Genomic DNA, 26,368 nt, shown 5'->3' with positions numbered 1-26,368 from the left:
ACTTTATAGGCACTGATCTGTGACCATGACAGTGCATAGTCCAATTAGCAAGCATTAGCCAATTCACTTTCAGGACTCTTGTAGCGATCACTGTGGATATCCTGATAGAGGTAGTGATATGTACTAGTGGAGAGGGTGATTTACAGGGTAGTGTAGCCTAGAGGAATACATAATGTAGTACTACTATCACTGGATATAACTGCTGCACAGTACTCTATAACAAAGTCACTTCCATGGGACACTATGGATACCGTGGTTAGTATGCTGTAACATACTGGGTCATAACGGTGGAATAACCGAGTAGTATATATGTGCTGATGACTAGTGTTATTAGTGCAGCATTATAGAGGGAATCCATGGATGTAGTGGCTAATAGTGTTAGTGAGGTTATCCTATGTATAGGTACTGTAGAGTAATAGAGGATATGTAGTATAGCATTGTAGTAAACATGTCCATGTATTGTGACATTATGATAACTTCTTATTCACCAAAGGTGTTCCAACATTTGTGATTTACGAACTGCCTGCATATGACCATGAATAGTGTAATCTCTGCTGTTGGAAAGCCTCTGAGATATACTTCCTAACACGTTTTTCCACTTCGGTCTCTATAGGTTCATTACAGTCCTCCGGTACCTTGTCAGCTAAATCCTTTGGCAAGACATAACGTAAGGCATTTCTACTTTCCGGCTCTGGTAGCATGTACCATGTAGCGGCATACAACGCAAAAAACTTCTGAATATATTCCTCTAGTCCACACCACATTCGCTTGTTGCAGTCCTCTGGAACGTCTTCTGCTATATCGCTTGGTAACGCTTTACGTAAGGCAGCTCTATTTTCTGGAAAGGGTAACAAAAACCAGTCCACAATATTCAATGAGAAGTACTTCCTAATACGTTTTTCTAAATAAGGTCCTATTGGTTCATTACAATCTTTTGGCACAGAAATTGAGATATACCATGGCATGAAATAACGTAGGGCATCTCTATTTTCCTGCTTTGGTAATAAATGCCATTCAACAGAGTACCTAGGTGGCTCTTCTGGATCAGTATTTTCTTCAGTTTCAGTATTTATTGGTTGGGGTATCTCATGAGGTTTGGTGTCATGTTCCCCTTTCTTACCGAACAATCTGCTTACGAAGGATGCCTTATTTGGCTGGTCAACGTTATTGGTTTCAAGTCCAGGATATGAGCTCATACTTGTGAATATCAAACCTCTCAACGAGAAAAACTTCCTAATACGTTTTTCCAGTGCGGCATCTATTGGTTCATCGCAGTCTTCTGGAACGTCTTTGGCCATATCAAATGGCAATTTCTCAAGCAGACATGCTCTGTTTTCTGGCTTGGGTAACAGATACCATTCCACAGAAAACATAGGTGGTTCTTCCCCCTCAGTATCAGTCTCCCTCGGTTTTAGTACATTTTGAGACTCCGTGCCATGTTCTGCTACCTTGACGGAGAATCTGCTCTCCACTAGGTCTTTGAATTGCTCCTGGGATATATCAGTAGAGGTGACAGTGGCAGAGAGCTCGAAGGCCACAACTACAAAGAGCTTCCATAACATGTTAAAGGATACCATTTTCATAAAGACAGTAAATGGTGGCATTCCTAACTGTTGGACTCATAGTTGTTATCATGCCCCAGTTATGGTACTACTTCCATGCAAGGTACATGCGTTATTCCGTAATAATACTTTGTACAGCAGTTCTCGCTACCTGATTTCCCTTAGGTATGGTGGTGTGTTGCGGATGTGGAATAAGACAGGCTGATGTATTTCAAATATAGATAATACAACAGGCAGTGTGGCAATATACTCTAGACACGACGATATCATTATGACAGTTTCCATCTAATATTATTTTGCTGTTCTATTGTACCGATGGGCGTATGGACCATTCATTATTCATTGCTAATGGGAGATTATTACAGTGTACTGTAGTTAGACAAATGTATATACACATGTGCTATATGAGGTATGTATAGAGGTGGGTTCCGGTAAAGTACTCTCTCATAGCATTATTGTTTAATACCACCCTGTGGTTTGCATTCATTAATAAGCGGTAAATATGTCCACTCTCTAGGCAATGATGAATGTCGAGTTCCCATGTTCACTGCAGTTACATGGCCATTCATAATCTCCTGGAATGTCTTTAACATGACATTGTATAATATGAGTTCCCAGCCTACATACCACCACTTGATAGTGTGGAATACCCAACCTAGTACCAGCGTAGAACTACTCTATATACACTACCCCGAGTACCTATAATTCTTTAATGAAAATGTTACGAAAAGTAATGCTAGGGTTTCACCAAAAGTAGTACTAAGCTTTAACTGAAAGTCCTACCAAACATTTACTGAAAATGCTACTACAATTGTAATAAAATCACTACGAAAATTTTCCTAGCATTGCTAATACAATTCTATTTAACCTTTGCTAAAATTACTGGTGAACTTCTACGAACTGTGCACCAAAACTCTCTGTATTCTTATCCATATAACCACCCCGAATACATATTACTTTTATACTAAACCTTCAGCAAAAGTGATAGCAAACTTTTGTGATACTTTTACCGAAACTGTCAATAAACATTCATGAAAGTTACTACATAACTTAGACTAAAAAGCTGCTACATAATTAGTTCATGTAACTGTTGCGCGCCACTGTAACGGACACTGTCAGGTACCATCAATATGGCGCGCTCTTGTAGCACTGTCTTAACACTATCCGCTACCCCCATGTTTTTACCCCATTAAGGTAGGGGGAAACACGTTCACTATCAACCAGAAAGACACAGAAAATTGACAATATCTATTCACTATATAGTCACTATATGCTTTATAAACATCACAATGCGGTCTTCATGTGGTCACTATGAATTCATTATGTTCAATAAAAACATCACTACTAGTGACTACCACTACAGTACTACCCTAATACTACCATAGTATTCCACTGTGAAAACAAGATGACACTAGTAGCAATTTATAAATCTAACCACTAGAACATATGATAACATCTATAATTTAAAAATTAAATCAATAAAAAATCATCACCATTCCCCTGTGAGTACTGTTGAGAAGTACTATGGTACTACCATGTTTCCCTATGACAACTTCAATGGCTCAATAAACCTTATGTATATTTACGCTACATTACGCTAATAATTCAACAATATGAGCCCAAAATCAACAACAAAACATAGTAACACCCATGGGTATTACTGTCAGTACTATTGTGTACTATCCTACCGATTACATATAAAAACACCCACCAGTCCATATAAAAATGTATTTAATCCTATATAACACCTTTAACTCCACATTACCTATGTCACCAACCCTACCTCCATGACCGTACTACATCGCCACTACTATGAGACCTAGTGAGTACTACTACTAGGATTCCACCCCAACAGTACTGTGACTACTCGTGCTACTGGACACTCTCTCAACAAGGGGTGATAACATAATGGCAGCAGCAACGTCTGGCTGGACGCCACACTCCTCCCTTACAGTGGCTCCCACCAACCTGAAGGAGGCTATTGACTGGGTCCTGAGGGTAACTGGTAAGGATGGTAAGAGCAACAAGGACCCGGCGAAGCCGGCAACACCACCCCAATTCAGCTGCCTCTGTTTCTTGGCCAAGGCAGTGAAGGACCTCCTGTATGACGCCAGGTCACCGGAGTCCCCCGGTCCCACCTCTGAGAGGTACTGGAATGAACTGCTCCTAGAGCAGGAAAGTGACATAGTACACCCAGTGCTCACTGACCTGGGACTCCTAAGTGGTGGCAGCACTAGTGCTGCCAGGAATACCTGCTCTGGTGGCACCGAGGTCATAAAGGCACTGATAGACCAGTTGGCACTGGGACTACAGAAGTGGGTTGGGTGGCAGGAAGGGGATACTTGTTGTCTTAAGGGAACTGATGGGATAGGAGGGAAATGTACATGTGCGGCTGGTGGTGTTGGTGCCGGTTGTTGTGGTACCGGTGGTGGTGGTAGTACTACTTGTCATCAGTGTAGCAAGTGTGGTACCAGTAGTGCTGGCACAAAATGCTACCTCTCGGCCTATTGCAAGAAGAATGGTACCGCCTCTGGTTCCCCTAGTCCCCCTACAGAAGAATACTACTGGCCCACCATATCCAGTGACCCCTCTAAGGTCCACCTCCTGGCCCGTATTTTCCTAGGGTCAGTATGTCTCATCTGGAGTGGACTCAGTCAGTTGGGGTTCTTAACGGGTGGTGGGAGTAAGAGATGGGAGGATAGTAAGCTGCACGATATAGAGTCTGGTGACAAGGCTGGTCTCGGCTCATTCATGGCGGCCATGGGCTATGACCTGGAGAGGTTGAATGGGAGTGGTACAGGTGAGTACTGCCTAGGGTGGTCATGTGGACTTATGGTGGAGTAGGTGATAAGACGGGGCAGTTTGTGCACGGGTTGTTGACAAAAGAGAAGGATGGAGCTTTTCAGGAGCTAAGAAATGGACCCACTCAGAGTAAGTACCACCTCCTCTGTAGTACCAATGTGACCCAGACAGTGTAGCTGACTACTATAGCAGTATCTATGGTGCAGCACAGGGTGCTGGCAAAAGCAGTACCACTGAGAAATTATGTGAACAGTATCCCTTATTGGTACTACACATCCTGGCCAGTGGGTACTTCAGGGCAGGCAGTGCCGGGGCTAAGGGAATCACGTCGCCGGCAAAGCCGGCCCCTAGTGATCCCAAGAAAGACGATACACCCAGGAAACCCCGAACAATCCGGGAAATCCTATACTGGCTAAGTGCATTGCCCTATAGTCAGGGATACTGTGGATTGGTAACAAGGATGAAAGAAAAGACGGATCAGGTGACCAATGGGAGTGATGATAAGAATAAGATAGAACTATATAATGAGAAAAATGACAAAACAGAGCTCCATAAGGACAAGATTACCCACTACCTAATGGCCGCCTGTGGCTACTGCCCACTGGTACTCATCGGTATCCAGGGGACCATAGAAAGGGAAGTGAAGACAGAGGCACAAGCACAAGGTGAGTGATATAGACAGTGATATAAGGGCGCCTTCGGCGCAACAGTGCCCTAGGGGTAGTCATGTGGACTTATGGTGTAGTAGGTCCGGGTGGAGTTGCTGCTGGTGATGATAACAAGTGCTCCAATTATGGCAAAAAGAAAGAAGAAAAGACGGATTGCGATGAAAATAAGAAACTCACCAAAGATGGAAAGGTTTGCTACAGAGGGTACCACCTGGAAGTCTCCAAGTTTGGTAAGTACCCTAGTAGCAGTCAGTCACTGACTAACACTCTCTGTAGGCCCCCTCCACGGGATGTATGCCAATGGGCTCTTTGGCTTCCAGATGGACATTAGTCCCGCCCAGTGCCTGGACCAACTTAGGGTATATGTCTACCACTGCTTCTACCAGCTCTATTTCCTAAGGAAGCAGTGTAGTACGGGGGTGGTAGAGCAGACAGTGCTGGGCTGGCAGAGTTGTAGGTATGGTAAGGACGTCAAGTTGAGTTCTGGAGCATGGCTGTGTAGTGCGATCAGTACAGGTGAGTGGAATATATATGTAGTAATGGTGTAGTAGGTGCTGGGAAGGATTGCAAGTGCAAGACGAATGGCAGTTCTGGCTCGCCACTTATGGCATTCCTTTGTGATTCAGTAACTGGATTACACTGTCCAACCACATATGGAAGGACCCCTGACAGAGCAAACGACCCCTACCCAGAAATTACAGATCATATGGAAGCCAAAGATGATATTCGTCCAGGCCACTTCGGCAAACCTCCTATGCACTGCCCTGTACCTATGGGTTGGCAATCAGAGAGTACTATCCATAGGAATAGCACTGGCAATGCCCAAGAAAAGGCAAATCACTTCAAAGGTACGTAACAGTGCTATACATACTACGTGCCCCCTGGGCGCCACAGTAGCCCTAGTGACCAACAGTGACTCATGGTGTATACAGATTTAACCCAGGGTACCCATAAGACAGAGAATCTGTCACCACCGGCACAAGGTACGTCCCACCCTAGTCATATATGGACTCATCCTGTAGCAGGCACTCCTGGCACTTACCCTGTACACTGCACTGGCAGGACACTGTCACTACTCCTGGAGTACTACTGTGACCCAGAGAAGTGCCATGGCACCCTAGTGGTACTACTGAGACTACTGGCATGTATCACTCCCACGGTGCCACGGACTCTGGGTGACCTCTTTGGGTTCTATTACTATATAGTCTATATTGGGGGAAAGAATAGTGGTGAAGTTACGAAGAAGTTGAAATTAGAATTAGAGGATGTAAGGTTAAGAATGAATAGTAGTAGTTATATGTATTCCCTGGTTGGAGCGCTCAAGGGATGGAACAAAGATGGAGATTGCAATGGCAACCACAGCGGCGTTATGGAAGGCTCACTAAAGACCTTATGTGGTTGTAGTAGTGCTAGTGGTGGCACCGACAAGTGCTGTCCATACTTATCCCCCCTGAGTGGCCAGCAGTATGGCCAGTTGAGTCCCTTGATGGCTGGGACCTACCTGTCATGGTTGGTCTATTTGATAGAGGGGTTCAAGACTGGACTCTCCCAGCCATGGTAATGCCTTCTACATTACCCCTTTCATGTACTGACAGAACAAGTCGCAAGCGAATCGGATTGATAACTATCACTCAGAGTACATAACGTAAAGCTCATAGTAATCACTAGTGTCAACAACAGATTTCCATCTGTGTAACTCATTGGATCCAATACCATAGACATACATTGTGACAGCAGTCAAATAGGTACATATACAAGCACTATCCATACAAATGAAAGCAGCAAACCAATCAATTTACGTTCAATATTATGATTAAATCATAACCTTTATACGTACCAGTGGCGAGGGTGTAACGACAACATGAAGCCATTGAATATCACAAGCCCATTTGTACACATCATATACCAAAATACAAGATAATGTACATTACATCTTATAAAACAATATATACTACAGAGTTCATGTGAAAAGCTAATTTAACAAGAAGAATTCACTACATATAAACTCTTTCTAGGGGGTGACCCTTATAAGGAGTAATAGGGAGGGTATATAAGTTTCGCAGCTAATATTCACCAAAACTAGACTATTACTCTACGGTCCACTTAAAAGGCTACTGTACGGGCTAATGTGCACATTTGTAGCCATATGCCAACTCGTGTCTGAATGATCATGCCACCATATAGGCATTTGGATCATGGGTACAGCTTAATACGTGCCACTGAGTTCAATGTAAATGCTAATACGCTGTTACTGATGATGTAGAGCTAGTCCATGCCTATGGGATGGGTATTCAGAGGCGGTCAACGAGATAAGGGCTCAACAATATGGCAGAAGAGAACAAAAAGAACTTTTTGGATTATGCTGCCAATTTTTTAAAAGGTCTTAGTTTGATGCAGCCTTTGAATTTGTGCCTGCTGGGTTCGTCGTTTGCCATGCAGCGGTTCGGATATGGCCCTGATGCAGTCGGAATATTTATTGGAATGTGTCATAATTCCATGGAACTATTTTATTTGTTCTCTGCATTAGGAGTTTTGGTTATTTTTACTTCTTTCCAATCGTACGGTGAAAAAACAAAGAATATACAAAGGTACTGTTCCATTGTGGTTTCCTGGATTATTGTCGCCGTTAATGTCGTTATCCTGAAAGCGTTTGCTTGGGGAGAAGGTAATTCAAATGTAGTCCTTTACTATTGGGCATTGGTGGTTGCTAACTTCGTAGCAGGTATAGATGATATGATTATCTACGACATCTCATCGGATAACATACCATCATATGACCTCGGTGCATCCTGTACCGGTATATTCGTGGCCTTCTTGCATGGTATCACGATATTCATTCTGCAGAAGATTGGTAAGGATGTGAATTATTGGCTGGTGTTAACGAACATTGTTGTTATGTTGACTCTATCATTTATTGTGGCCATCGTGTGGAGTTATTATATTCACACCAAGGTGGGTCAAACTTTGGGCACCGCACAAACAACCAGTGGAAATGGAGCTTCGAAATGCGATGGCAACTGTTCATTTTGGGATGCATATTGTGGCGCATTTCCTATGATGGCAGCTAGTACCGTAGGCTATGGGTTTATATTTGTAGTCTATCCCCTCATTTCTCCATTCGAGATGGTAACGTTTGAACACAGATATCCAATTCAAAGTCTGTGCACTATCTTTCATGCAATCTCTGGTATAAGTATATGGTTCCTTGCTAGGTATGCGGGACTGAGTGACAAGTGGGAAAAGGACAAACGTTATTATTACCTACTATATCTCCTTTTCATTCCATATCTGGGCATAGGGATAATGTTTATTGTGATTATGCACTACCCGTTGTCGTCAATAGCAAAGCTTGTTCGTATGAAGCCGCTGATTGTAGGATTCCTAACAGTACTCTTCTATTTTTCCGGTAGAGTAGTAATCAACTCATCCACTGCAGCCATTGATGGGAATGCAAAGCCCTCAAATGGTGCAAGTGAAGGTAAAGAATGTAAATGTCAACATGGCTCCACTTTGTCTTCAGTAAATTTAGGTATAAACCTTCTTGTTTTGAACATTACCAAGTATATATCGGAAGCTTATATACAACAATTTATAACAACAAGAGATGCTTACAAGCCTGGAGAACCATGGCCAACTGAAGGAATGAGCGTAACGGATGGTTTCCTATACTGGTTGTTCATCGGTATAGAAGAAGGCTTTGTAAGCTTTAAGGAATCGTTTGACCAGAATGTCAAGGGTAAGCTGGAGCATACCCTTATGGAAATGAATTCCGAATTTTAATAATGTGGTTGTACAAGGAGCACAGTATTTGTCCTAGTGAGCCATCGCATATTTGGTCGGTAACACATGTAACTTCTCGGGCGTAATACACATTAAGCGCCATTAATGTGTTATCATTAATCAGCATGGGCTGATCTAACTTCACTAATGAAGTGTGCCATACCAGATGTATGGATTTAATATAATGTCATTTAGTATGTGATGTCTCTGAGTGTTGAGTAGGTGTAGTCTTGAAATTGTAATTGTAAACAGCGTTTCCACTATGGCTATTATGAGTGTTTGTCGTGTCGTGTTAGATAGGTAATCGTGGCTATTAACTATAACATACTGGTTTGTTCGTAATGCAGAACATTGTTTAACATTCGCAAATCAAAGACTTTCGACTTAAATATTTCACTAATAAGCGATTACTAGGATGATTTAGTTAGTTGTCAACAGTTGACATTAACCTGACGTACTATAAAGGAATAATGGCATCTAGATAAATGGCACCTTGTAACATTGTCTACATGAGAATGCCATGACTATAGAACATATAGTAAAGGTAACAACATATCAAAAGGTTGATAAGAACTGAACCCTGGAAGTATTAAATGCAGCAACTCTGTGGTTGAATCGATCTCAAGACATATCTTACCATATGGCACATAGATACATTAACATTCGTTAAGTGTCGATGTAGTACTGTATGACGATACTCCACGGCACTGCTAGTAATTAATAAGGTCTACGGCATATAGAAACAATGATCTAACGTCTTCTTAAACTTATTCTAGACTTTAAATAAGATGCTATGTTAATCGCTATCTCCGGCCAGATTGTATCATTCGGGGATCGGTTAACATAGTTTCTCAAAAAAATAGTTCTATTCATAATCGCCATATATTACTCTTTTAGGGGCTACATTATCATGGTATCTAATTTGTGTTTTTATTCTGTAGTGTTATCGGGACTTACCTATTCTTGACGGGCACATCGCACTTGCAGTATTCGGCAGGATGTGTGCGATAGTTTGTATATAAAGTATATTCTTAGAGATTAGAATAACATTGTGTCATATTGATCATTCGATTGTTTCAGCTTTATTAAGGTGCCCTTAGGCATTCCTATACTCCTGTCAAGGGATATTACTGTTCATCTGACATTTGTGTTACTCTCCAATACTCAAGATGGATTGCTTTGTTGGCTTAATTGGTATTTTCTACTTCCTTGGCGTCAGCGCCAATTCCCCTGAGGGTGAAGCTAAGGTAGATACTTCGACCAAAGGAGTGGGTAGTAAATTCTTCGGTAACAAGAAAGCAATGATAATAGCCGGTGTTATACTGGTTTTAGTAATTGTTATCTGTGTTTCTATTTGGAAGTGCAGTGATAATGGTAGTCCTGATGCGAAGTGGTCTGCCGGTATTGTCATCGGTGTCCTTGCCATAGGAGGCATTTTATGTTACATCTTCAGGAACAAAATTCGGAACTTGTTTGCGAAGAAGGCAGCTGAGGAAGTTGTAACATCGTGATGTGGTTGCAGTCAGATTGGATCGATTCAACTGTTGTCATAGGGGTATATGTATTGTTGGAACAATTGTTAATTTGTGTTCTATCAGTGATCGCATTGTAACTGTAGTTTGTGGTTTACATGTATCATTTTTATCTTGATATCATTTACGTATTATAGAATTCTAATGATCAATGATATCTCTGTCATCAGATGCAACAGTTGTTTAATGGTGTTTCATTGATTGGAGACACGTAATATTTGTCCAAGAAACTGACAATATATACTAACGTATAAATAGTAATGATGTATTTCCAATGCCGTCAGATTACTAGACGTCCTTATTTTGTGTTTTGGCGTTACCTCGTTATATAAATCACTACGCTGAGATGTCGAACAGTTGGGGTTGCCATGGAGGAGGAGGATGCTAAAGGCGCATACTGAAATCCAACTTGTCTCTACCCAGTATCAAGAGTTAATCCCATCAAAGCTTACAACACTTCTGGATCACGTATTTTATTCCTATGCACTTGACAGCAAACTGTCGTAACTAAATATTGCCCATAAAGTATAACACCCATCTTACTATCAATAATTCACAGTTAATAAGTGCATGAATAGAGCTGCCGATCATGCAATACGAATTAATAACTTGTACTAGATAAATTATAGTAATCTGTCCATGTTAACTGCATAAGTTGGCGACCTTTAGTCTATATATTTTCAAATTCCAGGACACAGTCCCGATAGTATAACTAACTACATTGCTGGGTGTAACCACGAATCGCGGAAGACACCTCCTGATGACTCCGGTCCACGAAGGTTACATTCACTACCCGGTGTTTCAACTCCTGGGTCGTACAGTGGTCCTATATCTAGCTCATGGGCGTTCTTAACGAGTCGTTCGTCACGCGTCTGCTTGATGAGCCCCTTGATAACCTTGATGGCATTGCCCTTGAAACCGAACACTAACATCATCACAAATACCACGAAGCCGTACACGAATATGGCTATTGGGGCAATGCTTTTAAGCTCGAATGCGATTGCTTTTATATGACCATGATGCACCGCCCCCAGGGCTATCAAGGTGGATACCAATAACACAAACAGTAACGTGAATATCCCGAAAGTTATCACATCTGGATTATAGTACTTGCACAGCGGCCTCTTGGCGTGTATGTACAAAAACAGTGCAACCGTAAGTATATAGAGCATACCGATAAGGCCTACGAGGGTCCATTGCTGGGTGTTAATCTCTGGGAACATTGAGAGACATACTGTTATCAGTATGCCTACGACAGTGCCAGTCAGGAATATGAAGACAGCATCGCATTTAGTAAACGACATACAACATAAGTTTACCTGGTATGCACTGATACACAGTCCAATCACGAAGATGTAGTTAGCCGCTGCCATGAACCTATGGTGATGCCAGGTTTTATTATCTTTTCCGTATTCACCATTCTTTTCCTTTAACTCATATAGTGTATACGCATGGGCGGCAAATACTAGCATGTATATAAAAGCAAATGTATAGAACACTTTCTTGTTAAGTGTCATGCAGCCACCGAAGCAATGTGTCTTCATAGCACATATAATGAAACCAAACATTGCCAGTAACTCAAGGGCAGTGAATCCCATTGCTCCATAGGCACGATAGCTTTTTTTGTTAGTGTCCTCTGTTATCTTTATCCCATCATCTGGCATCACCACGATAAACACTGCAAAGAACGCCGAGATGACTACCGCAAAGCCTAGTATGAACAGCCCACTGTCCCAGGAAGTCCAGTGTAGCTTCATGAACCTGCATTGGTAGCCTAAAAAGTGTAGCGCTAGATGACTCAGGCAAATAGCTATGCTCAGGGCCGTCATGTCAGCGTTTTTGAGCTTGTACTCTCCTGTCTTCAGGGCCTGTATCTCTATGGCTTCTACAGTAGCCATCAGCAACATTGCCATACAGAAGCCGAAGCCTAGGATTGCTACCAAGATGAACAGTAGCCTAACGATTGGCATAAGGTACCTTACCTGATTAGCCACCTTAGGGGCAGCCTCATCAGAGTAAGGGCCTATACCAGCCTTAATGCCTGGCATCTTGGCTAGATATTGGCAATAGAATCCCAGGATATACACATGGAGTCAGTGCGCCTGTATTCCCCATACACCCCGGGAATGACATGGAATAGTAATCTATTCAATAATACGGGGTACTGATGTAGTACTAATCTACTAGTATTGTATTTTACTACATTAGTACTACTCAGCACTGCTTAAACTGCATACACATCAGCGAGAATGCAGTGATTTGATCCAGGAATCATGCTAAATAGATTATACAGATGTGGTTCCATTAGAAGGAATCAATCTAAAAGTACATATGTAACATGGCATTATATCCCATAGCTAACATAGCATCATACACTGTATATACCATCGCCAGTGATATTACAGCATACCTTTACATGGAATCTGTACAGCAGTCTGTGTTACATCATACACTGGTTAGGTCTGTCCGTTGTCTATCCAATAAAGTATTAACCTAGATAACCTTGAATAGTGAATCATCTTAGTGTTATAGCTCTATCTAGTGTATTTGAATAAATTTGCTACATTAATACCACGGAGTATCTCCGAACTACGTAGTAGCTATGGTTTATAGTGTAGTGAGTTCTGTTAGTAGTGTCCCTTAGTATTGCGATTGGAAAGTATGTCATTTGTAGCGTCAATCGATAGCATCCTTTGTATATGGGTCTAACGTGACTAATATTGATAGTGACCTATAATGACGTAAACTAATGGTTACTCCATACCAGTGTTGAACTCTACAGTAGATATCCATATGGCATCTATAGGAGTGCATCTAAAATGTCACTGGACAGTGCTAGAGCTGCGGTACTCATTAATGTCCATGGACGCAACTGATGCTAGTGTTAGTGTGGTTAGTATGTGTAGGTACTGTGGCACAATAGGGGATATGTGTTACTGTAATCTAGTAGAGTGGTCTATAGACTGTGATATTATGATAACTGCGTTTTCACCAAAGGTGTTCCAACATTTGTGATTTACGAATTGCCTTGATACGACCATCCATGCGTCAATCTCTCCTTTTGGAAAGTCTCTGAGAATAACCTCCTAATGTCTTTCTCCACGTCGGTTTTTATTGGTTCATTACAGTCCTCTGGAACCTTTGCTGCCAAATCCCTTGGCAACACGTAACGTAGTGCAGCTCTACTTTCTGGCTCAGGTAGCAGATACCATTCAGTGGCATATATTTTGAAAAATACATACATATATTCTTCTATTCCTGACCACATTCGCTTTTTGTAGTCTTTTGGCACATGCGTGGCTAAATCGCTTGGTATCGCCTTAAGTAAGGCAGCTCTGTTTTCCGGTTTGGATTCCAGAAGCCATTCAACATCGTAGTTGGGGAGACCTCCTTTACCCTTGTCTGTCTTTGCTGCTTCAAGTACCTCTTGAGGTTTTGTGTCAGGCTCTTCACTCTTACCAAAGAATCTGCTTACGAACGATTCCTTCTTTGGTTTCTCCTGGGCTACCTCAGTAGAAGTGGCGGTGGCAGACAGCCCAAGTGCCACCACCAGACTGAACTTCCATAACATGTTGAAGGCTACCATGTTGGTAAAGTCAGTATGGAGTGAGAACAGTAACTGTTGGATCTATGGTTGTTGTTATGCCCCAGGTATGGTACATGCGTTAGTTCGGAATGTATACTGCTACAATAGTTGTCGATACATAAGTATTGCTAAGGGGGCGAATTATTACACGGATCTCAAATGTCGATACTGCAACAGGCCGCATGACAATCTCCGCTAGACACTAAAATAGTTTCCCTATAGTGATATCTACATTGCTATTGTATGCTACCGATATATGTATTGACCATATAAGTCTCAATGTCCATGGGAGATTATGCTGTAATCCTGCTGATATCGAGTTATATATACAAGTGCTATATGAGGGATGTATATATGTCGTTCCCTTTAGAGTGCTCTGTAATATCATTAGTGTACAGTAACACAAATCTATTGAGACGTGGTGGTTGTGCCCATTGGGTACTATCTATAGGATCTACATTACATCCTCTCGTTAGCAACGCTAGTATACAGAATATACACTACCGCCACTCAGCAATATATATATATATACCGGAATGTAACATACATTGTACTCTTAGTATTAAAAGTTGTAATGAATAGTAGTAGCATTCATAGTCAGGCTGTTGTGTCGACAGTACTGTTCACTACAGGTGCCTTCTTGCCTCTAAAGAAGGCCAGTATCTTCTGTCCATATAACTTGTACAGTATAATCCCGAACACGACAATACCCAGTAGTATGGGTATTGGTAGATACTTCTCCTGATTGTAGCCAGCATATAATCCTATGGCCACTAACAAACTAATGACAAACAGTACCCCAAAGACAATAGTCAATGTCTTGTTATGCTTGGCCACAAACTGCTTGTATCTTTGGTAGAACCCTTGGGAGTCACCAGTGCTTGATGTAGTATCCTGAATGTGGTCATCTGCCCTGTCTAGGTCACTGGAAGCAATCTGTTCATGTGACCCTGGACTACCAGATACTGTATCCTGAACAGCGGTATTCTCAACTGCGGTGACATCATAGGTCACCTGGGATATCCATAGTATAGTAGTGTAGAGTAATAGTACAATGCTAGGTTTACGGTACTGTGCCATTATAGTGATTTAGTGGCAATGTATAGACTCTGTATATGGTAGTGATATGGACTTGTAGTGAAAAGTAATACACTACCGTATCAGATACTCAATGTTTTATTGCACAAAGTATGTAATTTCTAGGTATTACTCTATGTAATATAACAGTATAAACTAGGCATCTAGAGTGACTATGCCAGTTAATATTGGGGTACCCAAAGTTGGGCCCTCTAGTCTAACAAGGTGGTACTGATAACACTGACAGTACTACTCTGTTGTGATATCAGTGCCTGCTGCCTTGTTTTCAGCAGTGTCAGTAGCCTTGAGACCGCTTTTCTTGGGGATACAAGAATTCCACTTCCATGTCAATAGACCACATCGGTATGCATACCACAATGTAGGTACCATCAGTACCATTGAGTAGCCCAGAAGGATGTATTGCACAGCTTCATCCTTCTGTTCGTTAGGGTCCACAATATGTATCACTACCAGTACAAATGCTACTAGTATTACCACTGCTGCCAGTAACCCAAAACACAGGTACTGCTTGGGCCAGTGGAATACCTCTTTATATTGCAGGCAGTACCAGGTAATTCCCAGTGACACCAGATGAAGTGTTAAAAGGGAGTATACGATAGCAACTTGGTGATCCTGAGTACCTCCAACTACTGCCAATAAAGAGGCCACTGCCAGTGCCGACGCTAGTAGGGCAACCACTTCTAGTACCGTATAGGGTAGTTTAAAAGTTGTATTCCATAACACTGTAATGGTGTAAATCTGCGTAATAGGTATTATTATGTAGCAAAAGTAACCAATAGTCAGAATCTCGTTCTGCCCATCAGTAGGCTGTTCGTAACCAACGAATCCTCTGCTGTCCAAGAAACGTACAATGGAGGCTGTTACAGCTAATACTATAAGAATCACCAGTACTACCACTATTGCACTACCATAGCACATGTATTGGCTCTTGCAGCATGGTCTACAAAACAGGTTACACTTCCAGCCGCAGTATAGGGTACCACCTAGTATACCAAGTATCACCACTGCTATACCGTAAATGGGATATGTCCATTCGACACCAAAGCCTCCGATACCATCAAATCCCTGTAGACCCATATACTCCATTACCACTGCCACTATCTGTAGTATTACTAGTAGCACCAGTAGCACCCAATGATATCGGGTCATTGGCGACACGAGGTACCCAGCATTTTTGCATTGCCACAGACATGTTCCTAGCAATAGAGTAGATAGTGTGGTAACTGTAGGTAGTAATGCAGTAGTACTGGATAGTAAGTAATAGAACTGTAGTAGTAATGGAGTGCTATACTTTCCTATGATAGTCAACAAGAAACCCAATATCTGGCAACACAGGTAGAGCCATAACAGTACCAATACTAGTGTACCACATGTAATAGTATCCATGGTTTATTAGGAATCTATTAGGTAGTAGTCAGTAGTAGTGATTTACATGTGAACCCCTGGGATTCCATGGTAGTACTAGGGTGGTACCCAGTAGTGGTGATGTGCTTACTCCATGTGCCGTAACCTAGAGACACCATTAGAAGGGTCTTCTTATGGTAGACACTTCTTACCTGGTGTGGGGAATTGGAGGCTTTTGTATGGTTTAATAAAGGGAATGTGGTGTAGAGGTGGTTTATCGGGTGGTAATACTCTGGAGGGTAGTCATGTGGAGTGGTGGTACGGTAGTGGTGGGCAGTGCCACATCATTACCATTACTAGCATCACACTATTAAACTCCTTTAATGCACTGGATACCATCTTATCTACACTATTCACCTAGTCCCTTTTCCTGATTCAACCTCTCCAGGTCATAGCCCATGGCCGCCATGAATGATCCGAGACCATCACTCTCACTACTCAGTGTACCCTTCTCCCACCTATCCTTCCCAATTCCACCCGTTAGGAACCCCAACTGACTGAATCCACTCCAGATGAGACATACTGACCCTAGGAAAATACGCGCCAGGAGGTGGACCTTAGAGGGGTCATTAGTAGTAGTACCTGTTACATCATAAGTCACTGTCAGTATAATTGAATACTGCTGAGAACTTACCTTTGGTGCCATTGACTACATTGGTCCATGTACACAATGAACCAAGGTCATTATCATATGATGAACGATACTCTTCCCCTGCTTTCCCGGCAGCCCATTTCCTGGCAATTCCGTTTTGAGTAATATTGGGGCCGAATGAGTTTCCCCCTTCCTGCCACCCAACCCACTTCTGTAGTCCCTGGGCCAACTGGTCTATCAGTGTCGTTATGACCTTGGTATCATTGCTTTTAATACTAGTGTAATACTAACCGTATGTCACCATTACTGCAATCTTCCAGTTACCTTATGGATGAACTCACTGGCCCTATCCTTACCAGGATCTAGTTGTAGTTCCCCTATGGACACTTCAATGAAATTTGATAGTGATTTCTCTGTCTCATCTCTAATTGCATCCCACATTTCCTTTAGCAATCCTTTACCATCTTTCTTTGACAGACTCTCTAGTTTCAACTTAGCCTCATCTAGTTTCCCATTCAGCCCATTCTCTAGGTCCCCCTTAGCCGTCTCCAGTCCTTTCATTGCCTTCGTTAGTGCCTCCTGAGCTTCCCTTTTCCCATTCACATTCTTCTTACTCGTCACCCCCACCACTAGTTTCTTCACTACCACCAGTACTACATCTAATACCTTCTCTAGGGCCTCCTTTAGTGGCTCCTTTAGTTCCCCTGAGAGCATGGACTTGTTCTTCTCTAGTACGTCCTTTCCTGCGTCCACTACTCCTCCTAGGGACCAAAAGAACTATTACCAGTGTAATGGTTTAGTCATAATAGTACTACTACTCGTATACAGTACCTCATGGTGTCCTATAGGCTATCAAGGTGATGGTGATGGCCAGTCATATCACTGATGCTGCCCTTGTGGAAATGCCCTCTGAAACCCATTGGCAGTGGGCAGCACTGGCCGGAACCACCACAGTGTCCCAAGTGGGATGCGGCGGGTGGGTAATTTGGGTCTTCCTTCTCATCGTTCACCACCTCTTGACAACTAAAGCCTGGCAACCTATCCTCGAGGAATGCCTGGAGGGGGGAGGGGAAGCCGTCCATGTATTGTTGGTGGCATTTGTCGCAGGTCTTCTTCTCTCCTTGTTGGCCGCACTTGTTGGCGTGATCTTTACATGCACTGCACTTTGCGGTGTTGCAAATGGAGATGAGCTTTTTGATGGCCTGGAGGAGTGTGGTGTACTCGTGGGATAGTCCTTGTTGAAGGATATTTTCCAGTTCTGTATCAGCCACACCTGAACCAACAATGTCACCAATCGCAAACTTGGCATCTTCCACCTCCTTCGATTTCAGCGCCTCGACTCCCTTCTTCAATGCGTCTACTACTTTCCGTATATCATGGATAGCAGCACTCACTGCATTCTTACCGGGATCAACCTCTTTTCCATCTTTCTCGGCCTTCCCTAGTCCCTCATTCAGTAACTTCTCTAGTATTCCACCACCACCACTCGTCAGCTTGTTTAGTGCATCCTTAGCCTCCTTTAGTTTATCTTCCAGCCCAACCTTCTTCACCGCCGCCTCTAGTTCCGTCCTAGCCGTATCTACTGCCCCCTTAGCCGCCCCTAATGTCCTTATCACCCCCTTAATCCCCTCTGTCTTCTTTTCTTCCAATGCCTCCTGGGCATTACCCAATTGTACCACTACCTCACCAATTTTCTCAAGTACTTCCTTTAGGGCCCCTGGGAGATCCTTCGGATCTTTCCCCTTGGGCACTATTTTCAATTCCCCCTTTACCTTATCAACCCTACATTTCCTATCATGCTCCATGGGGTTACACCCCAGGCACATCCAGCTAATGACCCCCTTGGAGACTACCCCCTGGCCATACCTACATTCACGCCATTTGCCTCCGCAAGTCACCTTCACTGCACACTGCTTCCTTAGGAAGTACAATTGGTAGAACAGAGCCCTAATGTAGTGTACCACCTGGTTGTATGCTTGGATGGACACAGTGGGATAGGTGAAGTGGCATTCAGTGTTGGCATAGAGGGAGTGGATGGCGGGAGTAGTCGTGTCAGTGCTATGCAATCCTCCTTGGATACCTATGAGGACCAGTGGGCAGTACTGAGTAACTGCTTGGAAGTGGGCAAACAGGTTGAATTCATCAACTGTAATGGGAGCCCAACGGCCTTCTTGGTGAAATGAAAGCTTTTTATCTTTAGGGGATACCTTCTCTAGTGCACTCTTACCATGCTTCAGTATCTCTGGGTATGCCTGACTATAGGGCAATGCACTAAGCCAATAGAGGATTTCACGGATTGTCTTAGGATTCCGATTGTCCGCCTTTGGCGGAGTCTTTTTCTGTAACCCAGTGAAGTAGGCACATGATAGAATGTAGAGCTTGAATATGGCACCGATCTTGTTTTGGTCAGGTACAGTCCCAGTCGAAGAACTAGAGCTTCCGTTCTTAGGAAAGACATTGCTGGTCTTACCAAATGCACCTTTGTTTATAGCGTGAATGAAACCACCAATATTCAATCCAGCTGGATTCCTAAAGGTGTTATCATCCTTGTCCTGGCCATGGCTACCACTGTTGTTACTAGTATCCGCGTATCCCATGAAAAACTTCTGCACAAAGTCACTGTTAATAACCTCATCAAGTCTATTTCCAGGACCATGGTTGTTCAACATAGCCTGGGGGAACCCTAGGGCCTGTAGCCATTGGGATAGGGTACCGTCATCTAGGCCACTACCATCTAGGATGTGGTTGTTCCACCGGGGGCTAGTCTCGGCCCACTTGCCTGTCCAATACATATAAGTAAGTCCACTCCAGATGAGACATACTGAGCCCAGGAGGATACGAGCACAGTGATGACGATTAGGACTACTTGTAACATTGTTCCAACGTGTTTTGGCATCAATTCTCTCGGAATGGATGAATGACTGTCTCGTAAAGACCGTTCTACTAGGGTATGCTGACATGTAGCTGTCTTTATTGTATTCATCACTGACATGGCTGCTTCCCTTATCACAACTACACTCCTTCTTACAGTTCCCACACTTCTCCTTACAACAACACTTGCAGCATTTGCCTGCTTTAGCGCATTGGCACTCCTGGTCAGCACTACAGCTGGCATCACCACCAATATCACACTTACACTCCTTCTTATCACCACTACACCTTGTACATCTCCTTCCCAGTGGTGTTCCTTCCCTGTCCGGATGAGTCACTACCCATTTCATACACCCACACTTGTCACATGGCGTATTCTTTTGTACATCCTCTAGATACTCGCAGTCAGTGCCACCACCGCTATGAGGTTTGCCACCACACATGCCACTACTACACTCCTTTATCCTACTCCACCCAACGAGTGCACTGAGTACCTGTGCCAACTGGTCTATATATGTCCGTACCACTGCGGTACCACCTAGTCCCTGGACTAGGGAGAATAGTCCATTGAGGTGGCCTTTGACTGTCTCAGCATTGGCACCTTTGTTCTTTTCAGCGCCATTAGTATCTCCTTGATATCCTATAATAGTGCTGAACTACTACTCTACTGAGTACTTACCATTGTACTCCAGTTCTACTGACTGCAGTAGGTCAGTCACTGCCGCCGCCAGGCCACATATACATTCTGTACAATAATGATTTCCATAGCACTAAGGCGCGCCACTGTAACGGTTACTATCGCGCCGAAGGCGCCCTCTATTATATAAGGCGCGCATAAGATAGTAATGTCTACAGTGACGTACCACCATTCTTCTCGTCCAGTGACTTTCCATCCCTACCAGTTACCCTGAGGACCCAGTCAATGGCCTCCTTCAGGTTGGTGGGAGCCTTTGTCAGGGACGCCTTCGGCGTGAAAGCGCTTGAGGCGGCCATTGTCAGTGCTTCTAGGAGTACTCAGTAGTACTCACAGTGGTGAGGCAGTGACTTCTGGCTATCGGGGTGGAATCCTATATATACTGAGCGCGCCCGTGTAGAAGGGACGCCTTCGGCGCGACAGTAACCCTTAAAGTGGCGCGCAGTAGAAGTACGGGATTCCACCAGGTAGTACCTTGGTGGTGAAGCCATTGTTATAGCGAAATGCTGAATTGCTTAACGGAATCCACCAATACTGGATAATCCATATTATTATACAGATACACTATCACTAGTGGTGGAATCCCCCTGTACTCACATTGCGCGCCTCCGTAACGGTTACTGTCAAGTACCGTCCTTAAGGCGCGCTCTACCACCCTAGGATTCCACCCTGATATTCACTACCACTGACTACTCGTGCTACTGGACACTCTCTCACCAAGGGGTGATACATAATGTCTCAGAATACCTGGACCCCTTACAACAGCCTTACCCAGGCTCCCACCAACCTGAAGGAGGCCATTGACTGGGTCCTTAGGGTAACTGGTAGGGATGGTAAGAAGAATGTGAAACCAGCGGCGCCAAAGGCGCCAGCAAATTCCGAATATGGCCCCCGTAAGTCAATGGTACTCCACAGTAGCTCTCACATTGCTATACAGACTGCCTCTGTTTCCTCGCTAAAGCAGTAAAGGACCTCCTTTATGATGCCCGGTCCCCGGAGTCCCCTGGTCCCAGCCCTAAGAGGAACTGGGATGACATACTCCTAACAGAGGAACAGTCCATAGTACACCCAGTGCTCACTGACCTGGGACTCCTTAGTGGTGGCAGCACTGGTGCTGCTAGGGATACCTGCGCCGGTGGCACCGAGGTCATAAAGGCACTGATAGACCAGTTGGCAGAGGGTCTACAGAAGTGGGTTGGGTGGCAGGAAGAGGATCAGGATGGGTGTTGTCTTAAGGGAACAGATGGGATAGGAAAGAAGTGTACATGTAGTGGTGGTGGTGGTACCTGTTGTAGTGCCGGTGGTAGTGGTACTACCTGTCATGAGTGTAGTCAGTGTGGTACCAGTGACAGCGCTGCCACTAAATGTTACCAGTCAGCCTACAAGAAGGAAAAGGCTCTATGGACTGACTTAGTCAATGGTACACCAGGTAAGTACCCACTGGTAGTCATATGGACTAATGGTGAAGTAGGTGGTGGAGGATCTGGATCGGCTGGTAGTGCTAGTACTGTCAACACCGTTCAAGCCGCCCAGGGTACGTTATGGTAGCAGTTCTAGCAATCGTACTACAGATGTCCACCTCCTGGCCCGTATTTTCCTAGGGTCAGTATGTCTCATCTGGAGTGGACTCAGCCATTTGGGGTTCCTAACTGGAAATGGGAGTGGCGCTGAGACGAGGTGGAGCCAGGGTGAACTGAGTAAGGAGGCTACTAATCTCGGCTCATTCATGGCTGCCATGGGCTATGACCTGGAGAGGTTGAATCAGGGGAGTGGAGGTAAGTACTGCCTAGGGTATTCATATTAAGACAATGTTAAATATTCCATTTTTGCAGCTTAATAACGTAATTCTCGTCACACTAAATGTATAGTGCTAGTACGTTGCTACCCTATATTGCGGATTACTACTTCGGTACCAACTAGTGCTACCGAGAAGTATTATATGAGTCTACCAATCAAAACAGCCAATCCCCCACACCCTGTAGTTAATATCTGCTTATAATGATCTTTCATAGAAGCTTCTGTAACATACTTCAGTTGGACCCACACATGCCTCTGTAACAACCTCACCACTACTGGGTTCCGTTGAGTACCACCCTAGTGCTACCATGGAATCCCATGATAGCATAAGTAAATCGCTGCTATTAAATACCACCCATTGGATTCCTATCGCATCATGGACACTACTAGTTGTACTACTATAGTACTGGCACTGCTATGGCTATCCACGTGTTGCCAGGCACTGTGTTTCTTATTGGCTCTGATAGCCGAATTAGACAATATTCCAGCAGTATCGACTACTACTACCCTATCTACTGTACTGCTCGGAGTATGTCTATGGCAATGCAAGAAGGCAGGGTACCTCGTATCCCCAATGACCTGGTACCACTGGGCACTACTGATACTACTAGTAATACTGCAGGTAGTGGCACTGATAATGAGGTTTCTGAGTCAACTTGATTGGCAGGATCGTGAAAGTTACGTCGCCACATGGACATATCCCATTTATGCAGTTGCGGCCGTATTACTGGCTATACTCGGTGGTACCCTATATTGTGGCTGGAAGTGTAACCTATTCTGCAGACCATGTTGCAAAAGTCAGTACATTTGCTATGGTAGTGCAATAGTGGTAGTACTAGTTATTCTGATATTACTGGGAGTAACAGTTTCAATGGCAAAGTATCGTGCTAGTGATCACCATGGTGTCGTCAATGAAGGGCAGACCGAGACACTGATTATTGGATACCTTGAAAAAATGACACTACCAATTACCCAGTGCTATACCATGGCAATTATATGGAATACAACACTGAAATTACCCTATACTGTACTGGAAGTGGTTGCACTGTTGACATCGGCGCTAGCGGCAGCCTCATTATTGACATTGGCAATACTGGGTGGTAATCGTGGAGTTCTACTCAGTAGTACGACGTTTCCTTTCCTAGCACTCCACCTAGTTTTCTTGGGAATTACTTGGTACTGCCTGCAATATAAAGATGTATTCTATTGGCCCAAGGATTACATGTGCTTCGGGATAGTGGTAATAGTTCTACTGCTGGTATTGATAGTGGCAGTGATTGTTAATGTAAGCGACGAACACGAAGGAGATCATGTTGTAAAATATATCCTCCTGGGCTACTCCATATTACTGATGGTACCGACATTGTGGTATGCATACCGATGTGGTCTACTTACATGGAAGTGGAGCCTTCAAAAGAAAAAGGGTCTCAAGGCTACTGACAGTGCCGAGAGTCATGACATCATGACAGAAGATACTGATATCGCAAAATAATAGTACTGAGAGTGCTACTATTACCACCCTGATAGGTTTGATGACCCAACTTTGGATAGCCCAATATGGACTGTAATGTCCCCTGTGGATGTCTAAACGTTACTGTGCATAGAAAGACTTGTAGTATTCACATATTACTGACACTATACAATAATAGTCATCCCATAGCAGTAATGCAGTAGCGTAGATATCACTACCCATACTATCCTTTACCACAGAATACCACTACTACGATACCACTCCACAACAACACCTACTATACCACTAATCCACCACTCCATCACTACCATAGTAACCATGTTGGTCTGTCCAGTCCTAGTGGTAGCCCTAGGTGCCCTATGGCCACTGGGCTGGACCCATACTAGACTGGACTCACTGAGCCAAGTGACTGGGCACTACCACGGTACTACATGGGCCATGGCAGAGAAAGTGACTCAAGGGGATGATCCTGATGAGGAGGTAGTGCTAGTGGAAGGTACTACTAGTGATGAAGCGGCAAAGAACAAGGAGAGTCAGAAGGGGTGGAAGGAGTGCTGCAAAGATAGATGTAGGGATTGGGGTATACTTGGAGTAGTACTGGTGATAGCAGTAGTGGCAGGATTCGTGGCAGCAGCTAAGTCGGCTTGGTGGGCTGGTCTAATACCAATTGTGATAGTGTTAGTGTCGATAACAGCAGTTGCTATTATACAAAACTGGAGCTACATAAAGGATAAGTGTATTTCACAACGCAGTGGGTTGTCTTTGAAAAAGATGGGTGCTAATAATGTAGATTAACTAACATCATCTAACGTGTGCGTACTGCTGAGTATGTGCCCTATAAACGTCGTACATTTAATATGTTGCAGTTACAGTATAGTGGTATATATATATATATATATATATATATGGCTACCTAGAAGAATTGACTCTACAGGTTGCAGAAGATATAGAACAGTAGCATTAATGAGTAGATGAATATTCCGTATAGTATATCCGTTGATATGAACACAACTACGGTATGTCAAGAGAGATAGTACATTGAACAGTACTACTGTGCATATTATATGTATATGGTGATCATGGTAGGAAAGGAACACGACAAGTAGATATTAATACATATCAAGTAATGACCAGCAATGTATGAGGTATGGTGTTATAGAGCAGGGAGTGCTATAAGATGTGAACTGATGACGATAGAGAAGGTGCTTGTATACATATAGTGCATCACTATAGTAGTATTGTAGTGAATAGAGGGTATTGGGGCAAGGAAGATATACTGTAAATAGCCTTATAGATTATAGAGTATATACTGCATTATAGAAAAGAGTGTATATGTTAAGGTATCTCAATAGAAGATGAACTGTATATGTGATGCAGCATACATAGACTCCATACCGAAATGGCGTAGATTTACATTTAATGTAATAGGGTATATTATGTCCTAGAATATTTTGCCTACTAGTTCATATTCCACCAGTGTGAATACTACTATGAGAGATACATAACCTCAGGCTATAGAGTAATATAGGCTATAGGTCATTATGGTATCCATAGGGTTACGGTTATCTAATGATAATCATAGCGTATGTGATACATCTAGAGTGAATTGTATCCGGGATGATAGGACATGTGGTTCTGTAGGGAATGTAGTCCACCGGGGGTTTCTAGGGGTAGTGGAGGAGGTGCTATGGGGTGGATAGAGTGATGGTCTATGACTAACATGGGGTTGAAGTCATGTGGTGTTCCTGGGGTGGGTGTTAATGTTGGGTAAAGCCAATCTGGGGATATTAGGGTTTATGCAGGGTGGTATTTATGGGGTGGAACGAATATAAAGGTGAAATCCAAGTGGGGTAGATGGTGCAAATAGTTAAGAGATCTAACAATTTTAGGGTTTAGGGTTTAGGGTTTTAGGGTTTTTAGGGTTTTAGGGTTTAGGGTTTAGGGTTTTAGGGTTTAGGGTTTAGGGTTTAGGGTTTAGGGTTTAGGGTTTAGGGTTTAGGGTTTAGGGTTTAGGGTTTAGGGTTTAGGGTTTAGGGTTTAGGGTTTAGGGTTTAGGGTTTAGGGTTTAGGGTTTAGGGTTTAGGGTTTAGGGTTTAGGGTTTAGGGTTTAGGGTTTAGGTTTAGGGTTTAGGGTTTTAGGGTTTAGGGTTTTAGGGTTTAGGGTTTAGGGTTTAGGGTTTAGGGTTTAGGGTTTTTAGGGTTTAGGGTTTAGGGTTTAGGGTTTAGGGTTTAGGGTTTAGGGTTTAGGGTTTAGGGTTTAGGGTTTAGGGTTTAGGGTTTAGGGTTTAGGGTTTAGGGTTTAGGGTTTAGGGTTTAGGGTTTAGGGTTTTAGGTTTAGGGTTTAGGGTTTAGGGTTTAGGGTTTTAGGGTTTAGGGTTTTGGTTTAGGGTTTTAGGGTTTAGGGTTTTAGGGTTTAGGGTTTAGGGTTTAGGGTTTAGGGTTTAGGGTTTAGGGTTTTTAGGGTTTAGGGTTTTAGGGTTTAGGGTTTAGGGTTTAGGGTTTAGGGTTTAG

General features: G+C 43.3%; 13 protein-coding genes across 13 annotated transcripts; 6 read left to right on the top strand and 7 right to left on the bottom strand.

The window, feature by feature from the left end:
• Positions 1–482: 482 nt before the first annotated feature.
• On the bottom strand, positions 483–1,627 carry BBOV_I001420 (SmORF protein). Its single transcript, XM_001608744.2, has one exon. The coding sequence runs from the start codon at positions 1,602–1,604 to the stop codon at positions 513–515; it is 1,092 nt and encodes a 363-aa protein (XP_001608794.2). The 5' UTR covers positions 1,605–1,627; the 3' UTR covers positions 483–512.
• Positions 1,628–3,425: 1,798 nt separating this feature from the next.
• Positions 3,426–6,633, top strand: BBOV_I001410 (variant erythrocyte surface antigen-1 beta subunit). The gene is made up of 8 exons (XM_051767280.1): positions 3,426–4,362; positions 4,407–4,493; positions 4,532–5,029; positions 5,113–5,262; positions 5,309–5,548; positions 5,584–5,880; positions 5,965–6,015; positions 6,055–6,633. Exons 1-8 carry the CDS (start codon positions 3,471–3,473, stop codon positions 6,591–6,593), a joined length of 2,754 nt encoding a protein of 917 aa, XP_051622953.1. The 5' UTR covers positions 3,426–3,470; the 3' UTR covers positions 6,594–6,633.
• A 456-nt stretch (positions 6,634–7,089) lies between these two features.
• BBOV_I001400 (putative integral membrane protein) lies at positions 7,090–8,900 on the top strand. The gene has a single exon (XM_001608742.2). The coding sequence runs from the start codon at positions 7,358–7,360 to the stop codon at positions 8,810–8,812; it is 1,455 nt and encodes a 484-aa protein (XP_001608792.1). The 5' UTR covers positions 7,090–7,357; the 3' UTR covers positions 8,813–8,900.
• A 907-nt stretch (positions 8,901–9,807) lies between these two features.
• On the top strand, positions 9,808–10,378 carry BBOV_I001390 (uncharacterized protein). Its single transcript, XM_001608741.2, has one exon. It carries the CDS (start codon positions 9,982–9,984, stop codon positions 10,321–10,323), a length of 342 nt encoding a protein of 113 aa, XP_001608791.1. The 5' UTR covers positions 9,808–9,981; the 3' UTR covers positions 10,324–10,378.
• Positions 10,379–10,978: 600 nt separating this feature from the next.
• Positions 10,979–12,440, bottom strand: BBOV_I001380 (uncharacterized protein). The gene has a single exon (XM_001608740.2). The coding sequence runs from the start codon at positions 12,390–12,392 to the stop codon at positions 11,061–11,063; it is 1,332 nt and encodes a 443-aa protein (XP_001608790.1). The 5' UTR covers positions 12,393–12,440; the 3' UTR covers positions 10,979–11,060.
• Positions 12,441–13,350: 910 nt separating this feature from the next.
• BBOV_I001370 (SmORF protein) lies at positions 13,351–13,938 on the bottom strand. The gene has a single exon (XM_001608739.2). The coding sequence runs from the start codon at positions 13,928–13,930 to the stop codon at positions 13,361–13,363; it is 570 nt and encodes a 189-aa protein (XP_001608789.1). The 5' UTR covers positions 13,931–13,938; the 3' UTR covers positions 13,351–13,360.
• Positions 13,939–14,507: 569 nt separating this feature from the next.
• Positions 14,508–15,030, bottom strand: BBOV_I001360 (uncharacterized protein). The gene has a single exon (XM_001608738.2). It carries the CDS (start codon positions 15,008–15,010, stop codon positions 14,528–14,530), a length of 483 nt encoding a protein of 160 aa, XP_001608788.1. The 5' UTR covers positions 15,011–15,030; the 3' UTR covers positions 14,508–14,527.
• Positions 15,031–15,244: 214 nt separating this feature from the next.
• Positions 15,245–16,428, bottom strand: BBOV_I001350 (putative integral membrane protein). The gene has a single exon (XM_051767309.1). It carries the CDS (start codon positions 16,412–16,414, stop codon positions 15,257–15,259), a length of 1,158 nt encoding a protein of 385 aa, XP_051622952.1. The 5' UTR covers positions 16,415–16,428; the 3' UTR covers positions 15,245–15,256.
• Positions 16,429–16,746: 318 nt separating this feature from the next.
• BBOV_I001340 (variant erythrocyte surface antigen-1 beta subunit) lies at positions 16,747–17,767 on the bottom strand. Its single transcript, XM_051767360.1, has 3 exons — positions 17,349–17,767; positions 17,067–17,310; positions 16,747–17,014 (listed from the first exon to the last, which is right to left on the bottom strand). The coding sequence occupies exons 1-3, from the start codon at positions 17,736–17,738 to the stop codon at positions 16,782–16,784; spliced, it is 867 nt and encodes a 288-aa protein (XP_051622951.1). The 5' UTR covers positions 17,739–17,767; the 3' UTR covers positions 16,747–16,781.
• A 59-nt stretch (positions 17,768–17,826) lies between these two features.
• BBOV_I001330 (variant erythrocyte surface antigen-1 alpha subunit) lies at positions 17,827–20,958 on the bottom strand. The gene is made up of 3 exons (XM_001608735.2): positions 20,759–20,958; positions 20,575–20,640; positions 17,827–20,535 (listed from the first exon to the last, which is right to left on the bottom strand). Exons 1-3 carry the CDS (start codon positions 20,886–20,888, stop codon positions 17,867–17,869), a joined length of 2,865 nt encoding a protein of 954 aa, XP_001608785.1. The 5' UTR covers positions 20,889–20,958; the 3' UTR covers positions 17,827–17,866.
• A 314-nt stretch (positions 20,959–21,272) lies between these two features.
• On the top strand, positions 21,273–22,422 carry BBOV_I001320 (variant erythrocyte surface antigen-1 beta subunit). Its single transcript, XM_051767344.1, has 4 exons — positions 21,273–21,482; positions 21,527–22,018; positions 22,061–22,123; positions 22,161–22,422. The coding sequence occupies exons 1-4, from the start codon at positions 21,323–21,325 to the stop codon at positions 22,391–22,393; spliced, it is 948 nt and encodes a 315-aa protein (XP_051622950.1). The 5' UTR covers positions 21,273–21,322; the 3' UTR covers positions 22,394–22,422.
• A 179-nt stretch (positions 22,423–22,601) lies between these two features.
• Positions 22,602–23,900, top strand: BBOV_I001310 (uncharacterized protein). The gene has a single exon (XM_001608733.2). The coding sequence runs from the start codon at positions 22,763–22,765 to the stop codon at positions 23,876–23,878; it is 1,116 nt and encodes a 371-aa protein (XP_001608783.1). The 5' UTR covers positions 22,602–22,762; the 3' UTR covers positions 23,879–23,900.
• Positions 23,901–24,017: 117 nt separating this feature from the next.
• On the top strand, positions 24,018–24,677 carry BBOV_I001300 (uncharacterized protein). Its single transcript, XM_001608732.2, has one exon. It carries the CDS (start codon positions 24,176–24,178, stop codon positions 24,650–24,652), a length of 477 nt encoding a protein of 158 aa, XP_001608782.1. The 5' UTR covers positions 24,018–24,175; the 3' UTR covers positions 24,653–24,677.
• The last annotated feature ends 1,691 nt before the right edge of the window (positions 24,678–26,368 follow it).

The sequence above is a fragment of the Babesia bovis genome, chromosome 1 (genome assembly GCF_000165395.2).
Source record: "Babesia bovis T2Bo chromosome 1, whole genome shotgun sequence".
NCBI classification, from domain to species: domain Eukaryota; phylum Apicomplexa; class Aconoidasida; order Piroplasmida; family Babesiidae; genus Babesia; species Babesia bovis.
Note: the sequence above shows the minus strand (reverse complement) of the source record. Positions and strands in the feature narration are given on the sequence as shown.